The sequence below is a fragment of the Plectropomus leopardus genome, chromosome 16 (genome assembly GCF_008729295.1).
Source record: "Plectropomus leopardus isolate mb chromosome 16, YSFRI_Pleo_2.0, whole genome shotgun sequence".
Taxonomy (NCBI): Eukaryota; Metazoa; Chordata; class Actinopteri; order Perciformes; family Serranidae; genus Plectropomus; species Plectropomus leopardus.
In genome coordinates, this window is record NC_056478.1 from 9,613,161 (window position 1) to 9,624,816 (window position 11,656).

The following is an 11,656-nucleotide window of genomic DNA, read 5'->3' on the forward strand; positions in this document are numbered from 1 at the left end:
TAATCTCATGCCCTTTTCCAATTCTACTCCACTACACGTCAGAGGGAAACTTTTTACTCTACTGTTTCTTTTAGATAACTACTTTACAAACTAAGACTTTTGAGGACAAACCATATAAAAATATACGAGTGCAGTGAAAAAAAGTAGTCCATTAATTAGAAAATTAATTGCCAACTACTTTTTATAATCCTTTAAGTCATTTTTCATTATTTAGATGTATTAAATTTATTTAAACCTTTTTGAATTTGTGCTTTTCATACTTAAGTAGATATCCCTGAAATCACATTTACTTTGTTAAAGTTTATTTGTCAGTAGGCCAATTTCACTCCTGCAGATGTTCCCCTTTAGACTCATTATTTAGGTGTCATGTCTCCAGAGTTTTTTCACACAAAACCTGTCCTTATATAGTGTTTAGGGGGTGTTACCTGTGCTAATAGGTGACTTGCGATCAAGTGGGATTCATTATTGAGCACACCTGGGTAAGAGCAGATTTAGGTGGTTGAGAGAGTTTGGTGCATCTGGAGTTAATATTTTCTCCTACCAAAAAATTAAGAGAAATTTAAGAGAATGTTGCTGCAGGAGGCCCAGTGTTTCTTAAATGATGAAGTATATGAAATGACATTAATATCTGGAGGCTGACACTTTCCCCAGGAGACTGATGTTTAAAGATGTGGAAAATATAGTCATTTAAGGTAAGTTATCACCATGTTTCTCTTTCTAAACCTAAATATAGCAACTTTACTTAGCTAAACCTAATCTTACTAACTCAAGTTTAGGTGCATAACAATTTATTATTTCCATATTGTCATTCGTGGGATGCTAATTTGTAGGCTGTCATATCAACTGTTGAATGCATTTTTGCAGGATATAATACAAACTATTGTATGAGTGTATGTTAACTTTTTTGTTTTTGTTACCCTCATAGACTGTGTATAAAGATGGATGACATGCCTTCACTTGCTCCCGCTATGCTTAAGTGAAGTGGTGCCAGAGTCTGTACAGTAGCGATATCCGCAGTAGAGGTGTTCCCTCCAAGACCCCGTCGGACCACTCGTGAGTAGCTCCATTGAATGCAAGCACATGGATTGGCATACACAGCTGTCAATAATGGTGGAAAATCCCCTTTTTGTAGAATTGAATAACTCATTAAAACCAAACTTATAATAAAAACAAATGAATGAACCTTAGGGTGATGAGAACTATCTTCAGTGACATGAACCATCTTTGGGAAAAAAATTATTTGGCGTGTTCTCTGAGTTTTTAGTTTGGCCTATGTACCAGTCACAATCATGGAGGGATGGGCTTTATGAACTGTACTGCAGTCAGATATCACAGGGCGATCAAAACTGAAAAGCTACACTTTGGGGGAAGTGTTCTCTTGTCCATATTTATATACAGTCTATGGTTACCTTCAAAGAACCAGAGAATAGCTGTGTGCCAACCAGCCCCGGTCTCCCCTAGATTTTAAACCAGACTGGGCTCAATGAAAAAAAGACAAACAAACTGAAAATATTTTTGAAACGTAAACCCTTTTTTTTTTAAATGCTATATCGAAGTTATTCAAGATAATTATAAAAGAAAGGTATCCTGCTTGTAGGCCTACTTTTGTAATGTTTCTTGGTTATGTGTTTGAGTTTAGTATTGCCCCCCATGTGTCTATTTGAAAGGTATAATAATGGTTAAAAAAATGACTTAACAATTAATATTTTTTTTACACTTTTTTGTGATTTCTTATCAGAAACTATGCAAATTTTACCTGCCAACCAGTTACTGTCTTGGTAAATAATTAATCTCCCGCTTCTGCTGCACATCATGCTGCATTTTATTGTGAAATGTAAGAGGCCGCCGTGAAGTGGGAGGATCAGTGTAGCCCAAAGTCAAAGTGGTCTGCTCTCTTTACACTTGGATCCATGTGGTTAGACACTCTGATTGCTCTTTCTGCTATCATTTTCAGGCTATTGTGTTAGTTTGATATTATAGGTTTGCAGCCATGTCGAAGACCTCGGAGCAGCGCTCATACCTGGTCCTGGAGAACTTTATCGGCGGGAAGCTCGTCCCATGTCGTAATCACATCGACTCCTATGATCCGTCCATCGGAGAGGTCTACTGCAAGGTGCCTGACAGCGGCAAGGAGGAGGTGGGTCATCTTCATCCCATATGACTTTTTATATCATAACACCATGCATTTTATTCTTTTTTTTTTTTTGCAGTAGACTATTTTGCATTGAGAATAAACGCACGTGCAGACAATTTAAGGGCCAGGTTGCTTTTATTCGCTGCAAAAGCTCTGTAGTGACACCTGCAAAGCTCTAAAATTGAGATTTTGTTGAGGTTTTCACATAAGTGTGGCAATTTTTGAAAAACCACAGGAAATGTATTCAGGGTTAGACGAGGTCAACTGGTGGCAGTGCTGTTCCTCTTTAGCCTATGTTTCCCACATGTCACAATTTTTTAGTTTTTCTGAGTTAATGATTTTCATGTTATAATCTTATTTTTTCCACGATGCTAAAGATTATAATCTCATGAACTTTACAGAGGTAACATTGTATTTATTGCAGGGACGCGTGCTGCATTGCATTTTATTACAAATGCTGTATTTAAATCAGATTTTATTTTTGCATGAAGTTTTTGCCATTGGCTCAGGAGATACAGAAAAGTGCACCTTAAGTGTCATATTCTTGTTGAATATCCAAGTTCACATGCTGCACGTGAAACAGCTTCAGAGAGTGAATTGTTGAGGGATGCACCTTTGCTCTCTACAGAGTCAACAGTGAAGTAATTATTAAACACACATCTTTAAACCTTAAAGCGATAGTTCATATGTATATAAGTGGGGTTTTTATGAGGTTCTTTCCAAAGTTTGTGTATAACCAACAGTAGATGGTAGTCAGCCTGCGCCCAGTTTAGGGAAAAAGACATCAGTACAGGTGTTCCTATGTTGTCAAATCTTTTTCAGTAATGCACCCCCTCTAAAAATAACTTTTTCAGCTTTATAACCCCAGACCAGCACAAAACATTTTTGGTAGGAAAAATAAAAGTCTAAAGGCCATAAAGAGGTACAATACAGTGCTATGCCATCACTTTCTGATTTACGTTACAACCTTGTAACTAAAAAACACTTTAGAGTTTACAATTCATCACAAAATTATTGCCAATCCAATTTCTTGTTATCATGCAATAACACTAACAGCACTTTAGTTATACTGAGCTGTCTTTCTGATCAGTTGTACTCACAATTAGTGATAGTCATTTTAGAAATTATGCATAACTGAAAATGTTTAACTTAAAATGACACAATTCACAGAGTGACAGCAGGACACCATAAAGACAGCAATAGCAATAACAAAAATGAAACCTTAAGACAGAAAAACGTCACTTAAAACAACAAGAAACTGCAGAGCATCAGTGCAGTAAAATAATACAGAACCAACAAACAGCATTTTAGCACAAACAGCCATGTCAACAACATGAAGCAATGACACACAACTGAGCATTACCTGTCTACCTAGTCCCTTTTGGTTTTTAAAGCAGGCCACCATCGATTTTGTGACATTTCCCCGTCAGTCTATGGAAGTCCTTAGAGCAAATGTTGATTTACTTCTCTTTCAATAATGCTGTTTCCACCAAATTCCTGCCCCATGTAACTTAAAAGTAGTAACATCAGACAATTTTCACCTTTTTTTAAGTGGCAGGAGTGGGAGACCATTGAATTAGTGGAAACATCACATGAAAGCTAAACAGAACAAAGTGCTGATTTCTTACTGGTGCAATGTCTGCAGGTGGAGGCGGCGGTGGCAGCAGCCAAAGAGGCTTTCCCCGGCTGGTCTGCCCGCAGCCCCGAGCAGCGAGCTCAGGTCCTCAACAAGCTGGCCGACCTGATAGATGCCAACCTGGAGGAGTTCGCCCGAGCTGAGTCCCGAGATCAAGGTGCTTTATACCGTTTTAATACATGTTGTGTCAGTCGGGTTAGTGAGTCAACGTGCTCACATCTTTGAATTTAATGTCTATTGCAGTCCAAAACCCGTATATGCAGTTTCTATTCAAGTCGAGTTACGGAAAACATCTTCAGGGCTGCAACTTATAATTTTCGTCTTTGATAAGTCTGCCAGTGGTTTGCTCAATTTATTAATTAGTGGTTTAGTCACATCAGAAAATAGTGAAAATTGTCCATGATTTTCCAAACTGATTTTATCAATTGTCACATTTAATCTTACAGTCCAAACCCAGAAATATTTTAGGTTACTATAATGTAAGACAAGGTAGAGCAGCCAATTCTCACATTTGAGAGCTCATTATCAATGGAGTCATAATCAAAAGAGTGCTGAATTGACATTTTGGCTTGCGGGTGGCACTACAGCATGAGCAGGGATCTCACCCTGCGGAGCATGATGCTCAGTCAGTTTCTTCTCAAACATAAAAGGATGAAAGAGTTAATCAAAAACACTTGATTTTTATAGTTATTTTTACATTGTCTGTTTCTTTTAGATGCACGCACCAGCTAATGCATAATTTAAACAGTGCTTTAAACAGTGCTTTAAAATTTAAACTTCTAATCTCACTGCACAGTACATTATTCAAAAACTATGAGTTCAAGAGCAATATGTTTTATTTAGAGTAAGGCCTTTGCTTGCAAAACCTAAAATGCTCATGAGATAGAATTCCTTCATCAATTATTGATTAATGAATGTTTGATATTCACATTTTTAAAAATATAATGTGTAAACCTTGTATTATTCTCTGTTGTTACTGACTTGTACATCTCCGGTGTAACAGGTAAAACAGTAACATTTGCTCGGACTGTGGATATTCCCCGATCGGCGTACAACTTCCGCTTCTTTGCGTCATCGCTGCTCCACCACACCACCGACTGCAGCCAGATGGACCACATGGGCTGCCTGAACTACACCATCCGCTGCCCTGTGGGAGTCGGTGAGAGCTCACAGTGTTTGCATAAAAACTTACGTATTGTATTTGTGCTTTATATGATGTGTGTTATGTGACCCTAACCATTTTTAAAAACATATTTTCCCTATATTTTATTTTGTTATTTATGGAATGCTATTTTTGTGTTTTGATTTTGTCAATATATGCTATTCAGTTACTTATATACTCCTAGCTGAAACTGTTTTTTATTCAATCATTCCTCCTGTTTTATTTAACGTCACCTGTGCTGCTTTCAGATGCCTTTTACAAGTTTTAAAATTTGAACCCTGAGCAGATTGGTATGATTTCTCTCAAAAACATGGGAAAAAAGAAACTTGGTTAGAAATTTTCCACAAATTGGAAACACTGAGTAGATTTAAAAAAATATTTTGAAAAAAAAATAAGGAAAAATGTCAATATTTATAATTATCATAATTACATGTTTAAAATAAAGTTGAAAAATTCCTGTCGTTTTTAAAGTACATTTCAAAGTCTGGCTTGCCCTCTTAACTTTCTTTTTATATTTTAAAAAAAAAAGTATCTTTTTACTAAATTTCAGATAATTTTCTTGGGGTAATTTCCTCTTTTGCTGCTCATTGCCTTCTCCCCATGTTTTTGAAAGAAAACAAGCCAATTTGCTCCGGTTTAAAATCTCTTAATGAAATACTTTGGTCATTTTTTGCTGTCTTTAAATGTGCTGTATAAATAAATCTGACTTGACTTGAGTGATGTTGTTGTTGTGTGTAGCCGGTCTGATCAGCCCCTGGAATCTCCCCCTGTACCTGCTGACCTGGAAGATTGCACCTGCAATCGCTACGGGCAACACAGTGGTGGCGAAGCCCAGCGAGATGACCTCTGTGACCGCCTGGATGATGTGCAAGTTGATGCAGCAGGCTGGTAAGACTACAGCACCCAAAATGCAACACCATACAATCTTGTGCTGTAGTATTTCCACGAGAAGTCTATTAAATATGATTAATAAGAAAAGATTGAAGGATACAGTCTGGACATAAGTCTTTCCGTCTCTGCAGGTGTTCCTCCAGGTGTGGTCAACATCGTATTTGGCACTGGCCCGAGAGCAGGTGACGCCCTCGTCGGCCATCCTGACGTCCCACTGATCTCCTTCACGGGCTCCACGGCAACTGCCCAGCACATCACAGAGCGGAGCGCCCCCTACTGTAAGAAGCTCTCCCTAGAGCTGGGAGGTAAAAATCCTGCGATCATTTTTGCTGACGCAGACCTGGACCAGTGCATCCAGACCACGGTTCGCTCCAGCTTCTCCAATCAGGTAAGAGAAGAGTGTTAGTGTTAGAGTTTTTATTATTTTTACTATCGCTGTCATTTTTTTTCCTTGTATTTTACGTGCTCTTGACGGTGGAGATAATGTCCCTACCCCTTCTCTAATCACCTAAAATAGTCTTCAATACTAATTTGATATTAATTTCATATGTATTTAAAGTTCCTGTGTGTAGGATTTTTGGGGATATATTGTGGAAACTAAATATAATACAATGAGTATTTCTTTAGTGTTTAATCGCCAGGAAAATAAGAATTGGAGCAAAACTGATTTGCAACATTGAACCGCTTTAATCAGTGTTTTTATAAGTTTAGTTTACCTAGTCTCTTTTTTTTGGAGAGGAAGAGATAAATCTCAGCTGGTTGCAGTCTGCGATCCTCACCACCAGAGGCCACTAAATCCCCATAACTCTCACACCCATCACACTTAAATCAAATTTGATTTCAATCAGATCTACAAAGGGTTAACTCCCTCATGTTCTGACAGGATGAGAAATACTTTCTGCTGGTGTTTGTTCACTCTTCCCTGCCTCCTTAAATACAGGGATATGACTGAGGGAGTTTATTTTGGATGAATCAGAAACAGCACAGTGTGATTAGTCAGAGCACCAGACAGTCCACGGTGTCGTTTCACTGCTGCTTTGCCTTCTGACTCTTTAGTGATATTAGAGACACAGCTGTCCTGGACTTGCTAACTCACTACAGACAAGTAGTTGTAGTAGTTTTCACCTACGATGATCTCTTTGCAACATGGATCTTTATCAGCAGGTGAAATTTTGCTCAGTTGCAGTTCATCTTGTCAGTTGAAAAGTTTTAAATTGCTTTTTTTATGTCTTTGCGCTGGTGATAGTCATAGCCGGAGGCATTATATTTTTGGGTTTTCTGTCCATTCCGATCTTGTGAATTTGTATCTTAAGAACACCGTGAAGGATCTCCTCAGATTTGGCACATATGTCCAGATGGACTCAACAATGAACTGATTAGACTTTGGGGATCAAAGGTCAAGGTCACCGTGACCACTGTGACCGTTACTCTACATCACACAGAAGGGGAGACATTTGGTCGGATACTGAATTGATGACAGTAACTTTTAAACTGTGCTGATTATAAAGATCCTCTGTGCTGCCATGTTGAAGATATGTGTGAAGCATCTGCGTTTTAGAATATGTAGCTCCGTTGCAGTAACATTTGTAGCCTGTTTGAAGCATTGCCGGCTGTCATGGTTACATTTAAATCTGGACAGACATGGATGCAAACTGTAACTGCAAATTAACTGATTCGCAGGGTGAACCAGTTTATGTCAAAACACAGCAACTAAAATGGTAAAGTTATAGTTTGGCATTTTGGGAAACACTCTTTTTCACCTGTACAGTATAGGAAACTACTATGAACAACCAGTTAGCTTAACATGAAGACCTTAAGTACTTGTAAACCTTTGTTTTAAAAAAAAAAATCTGGCTCGCTCCTCATCCGTCTGCAGGAATGCTCACCCACCAGACCCACAATGCACCTGTGGCCCACGGGAACTCTCTGTGGGTGTGATTAATGAGTGTCACTGAGTGTGGGCGGTGCACTGATGGAAACTACTGAAGTAAACTTACATCTGTTTTTGTTTGACTTTGAATCTTTGAAACTCGATGAGGTTTGATTTCTTTCAAAAACATGGGGATGTGGCAACAAACAACAACACATGGCCCAAAAATTTGCAAAAAATTACAAAAACAAGGGAAAATTACCTGAAAATAAGCAAAAGATTAAACAAAATTAAAAACTAAAAACAAAGGAAATAATTTTTTTTATGCTTACTGTCAATTTGAATGAAATGAAGGCTGTTATCTGTCAGAACTGATTTATCGCCATGTGATGAGGATGCAGTGACACAGTCTGTCCACATGGGGGAGACCACAGCCCATATCATGTGATGAGGCAGCTACATGAAAACGAAGTCCTGTGCAATCAGAGTTTTATTTAAAACCCTCCGTCTTTCTTTTTCTTTCCTTCTCAGGGAGAAATCTGTTTGTGCACCAGCAGGATTTATGTAGAGAGGAGTATTTACACTGAGTTCCTGAAGAGATTTGTGGCTGCAGCCAAGAAGTGGAAGACAGGCGTGCCCTCCGACCCTGGCAACAACAACGGAGCGCTCATCAGCAAAGAGCACCTGGAGAAGGTGACGAAACAAATGACGCAAAAGAGATGTATATTATTCTTTTAAATGCTTTAAGCTGAAATCCCTCTTTGTTTTAATCATTAGGTGCGCAGCTTTGTAGCATTGGCCAAATCTGAAGGCGGCATTGTGCACTGTGGCGAGGGGGTTGACCAGCTGGACCTCCCTGAGCCAAACACCAGCGGCTACTTCATGCCGGCCACCGTCATCTCAGGCCTCTCTGACAGCTCCCGTGTCATGCAGGACGAGATCTTCGGCCCCGTCACCTGCATCAGCCCCTTCGACACAGAGGATGAGGCCGTCTCCAAGGGCAACGGGGTACGTTATGGTTTGGCGGCCACCGTGTGGTCCCGGGATGTGGGGAAGGTTCACCGGGTGGCGAGGCAGATACAGGCGGGTCTGGTGTGGATCAACTGCTGGTTGGTGAGGGATCTGAACCTGCCGTTTGGAGGGATGAAGAACTCTGGCGTGGGGAGGGAGGGAGGGAAGGATTCCTACCACTTCTTCACTGAGGTGAAGACCGTCACAATCAAACACTGAAGGCGGAAGGGAAGATGTTCTGATTGGAGAAAATTTTTTAGTTAATCTTGACTTTCGTCAACCTCTGTCAGAAATTTCAATAAGCTTCAGCTCTCACCCTCTCAGATTACTGGAGCCTGTAATTAAGTTACATTTATAGAATACAAAAAGTCACAGTGAAACAACACAGACGAAGCTAAAAGCAGAGATTCAACAAGATGTTAAGTGAAGATGAAAATATCTCAGTACAGGAATTATTACTTTAACATGATAAAGTCCCATTCAATCTAATCTAACAATTCTTACTTAACTTTATTTAATTTAAAATTAATTTAATTTTCATAAAATATCATACATTTCAGGTAGTCTTTATCAACATCAATCACATTCACATCCTTCATCAGGGTGTTTGTCCACATAGTGTTTTTCTTTGACTTAAAAGTGGTGACCGGGTTAACCAGTGCTTCATGAGAAATAGACATATAACTGCTTGGATTAGAAAGTAGCTCAAGGAGCAGTGGTGATATCACCAGTGCCTCTCTGAAAAGTGAATAGATTTTTTCAGTTAAAAGTTCTCAGAGTGGCTGCAAAAAAAAAAACAAAACTTCCTGTCTAGGTTGTGCAAAAAAAAAACTAGGCATGTCCCATTTTGATGTCAAATATTGGAGCACCAAAAAGAGCAATGTATTAATCTGCCTGGAAGATGTGCAGACAACGAAAATACAATCAGCGCGATACAGTTCATTCAGGTGACTCAGACACAAGCTGAACCAAAGCAACAAACACTGAGGATACTCTCTTTAAGAGACAGAGACATTCACACTAACTAATGATAACAGACAACGGTATTACAGAGCTATTTGTTTATTCGTATTGTCAAGCATAGACCATACATTAGATTGATTTTAATAACTTTAATAACACCCAAAAATGAAAAATCAGTCATTATCTACTCATCCTCATGTCGATGGAAAGTCGGGTTTGTTGAAAGTTTTATAGTCCACCAAACACGGAGTTTCATGGGGAAAAACCTGTTATACTCATCTCCCAAACAATTGATTCAAATGGTGACCAGGATTCAAATGTTGAAAAAAATGCATAATAAAACCACAAAATGTCTCCATAACCGCTGGTCTGAAATAATCCAAGTGTCCTGAAGCCCTGATGTGAGAAGTTGTTTTGAAAAATGTCACTGGTGCCGTGTTTTTAGCCGTGTCGTAGCCTGTAGCTCCTAGTGTGGGAGCTGCTTTCACGTATGCATGCTCACACAAGACCAATGAGATCTCATGCTATCTGTACTGCAGTGTTTACATGCAACCTGGAAACCTCCCCCACACATAAAGAAAGACTTCTGGAGTTAGCAGCAAGCAGCAAGTCCCTTGTTGGATTTTAAAAACCTTCATAGTGTCAATGTGAAAAGGAAGTGAAAACATTATTTCCTGGTCATGTATGTGACCCATATTTTGTCATATCAAAGTAGAAAAGTCTCTTTAAACAACCAAACAGTAAAACATGGATTTTATATAAGGGTCTTTTAGTAAAATTGAGATAAAGTAAATGTCATACGGTAACACCATGCAGCAGATACCTTATTCATTAGTTCCGTGCAGAATATTTTCAACCACCATCCTCTGCTTTTTAGAAGTTAAAATGCATTGTGTAGGGAATTATGGCTTCAAATTTGAACGAGTAAAGATGGGACAAGGTAAAACCTGATAAGGCAGAAAGTTATTTATTGCCCATTCCAAGAAGTCAATAGTACAATTTGTGAAGTTAGGAACAGCAATTTAATCCAGCATCCTCTAAAAGTTTACACTGCAGGTTTATGTCGTGCATGACAGTTCATGAAGTAAAATAATTCTGAAAAGATGGCGTGCAAGCACTGATAATACTAATAAAAAAAGTGAAAACATTTCTGGTGAAGCAGGTAAACACAAAGAGAGTCTGTACAGGGTGTGCCTCAGGCTAACCAAACCCAAAATGCAAATCATTTTTTCATCAACCTCATGCCTGTACTGGTATTTCTTTGGCTTTTTTACAACGCGGCTATTTTCCCACATTAAAACATCTTACATAAATGACACATGTAGTTCAGTGTGTTTTTCGAACTCTAAGTTATGTCATTGTTGTCTGTGGAATGCAGTCAATCTTTATCTGTGACACGGTGTCAGTGAGAGATGGATGGATGTGGGACTGCAGGTTGTTAATGAGTCAACAGGTCTGCTGACGGATTGACATTCACTTTGAAACATTATTATCAGCGCACTTTGTACTTTTTACATGCGTGGTGCTGTTTTCCTTTATGGCTGCACAGGTGGTCAAAGTCTGTTATAGGATGTTTTACGTCATTCGAACTTTGTGTGCACAGAAGTAACTGTTTTACATTAAGTTTTTCGTGTCTGACCTGCTGACGTAAGAAAAGTGAATGAATGCCAAAATGTCCTGTTAGGTGGTTGAACAACATGTTTATAGGGAGGAAAATGAATGTCAGCAAACTGAGTGAGCTGGAGGATTGAACTCAGCATGCTAACCTTTGCTAATTAGCACGAAACACATAGTACAGCTGAGGCTAATGGAAATAATCATTAAAGGTTTGCAGATATTCGGTCATAAATATTTTACGTATTAGGTACATTCACATTTTGAACTGAGGGCGGTGCTTCATAAAGGGTCAGGGGATCACCAAAGTTATTGCAGTTCATCCTGAGGGGGACATTAATGTTACAAAATTAAATGGCAATCCGTTAAATTGTT

The 11,656-nt window shown here is 38.9% G+C and overlaps 1 protein-coding gene across 1 annotated transcript; it reads left to right on the top strand.

Moving 5' to 3' along the window:
- Positions 1-1,893: 1,893 nt before the first annotated feature.
- aldh8a1 (aldehyde dehydrogenase 8 family, member A1) lies at positions 1,894-10,016 on the top strand. The gene is made up of 7 exons (XM_042502894.1): positions 1,894-2,137; positions 3,780-3,927; positions 4,774-4,929; positions 5,671-5,820; positions 5,955-6,211; positions 8,225-8,386; positions 8,471-10,016. Exons 1-7 carry the CDS (start codon positions 1,991-1,993, stop codon positions 8,921-8,923), a joined length of 1,473 nt encoding a protein of 490 aa, XP_042358828.1. The 5' UTR covers positions 1,894-1,990; the 3' UTR covers positions 8,924-10,016.
- The last annotated feature ends 1,640 nt before the right edge of the window (positions 10,017-11,656 follow it).

What these genes read in the sequence shown, in the direction of transcription:
- aldh8a1 (XM_042502894.1), top strand. Translation starts at nt 1,991, where the DNA reads ATGTCGAAGACCTCGGAGCAGCGCTCATACCTGGTCCTGGAGAACTTT. An exon ending in CTGACAGCGGCAAGGAGGAG is followed by an intron (nt 2,138 to 3,779) that starts GTGGGTCATCTT and finishes CAATGTCTGCAG; the next exon opens with GTGGAGGCGGCGGTGGCAGC. An exon ending in CCGCTGCCCTGTGGGAGTCG is followed by an intron (nt 4,930 to 5,670) that starts GTGAGAGCTCAC and finishes TGTTGTGTGTAG; the next exon opens with CCGGTCTGATCAGCCCCTGG.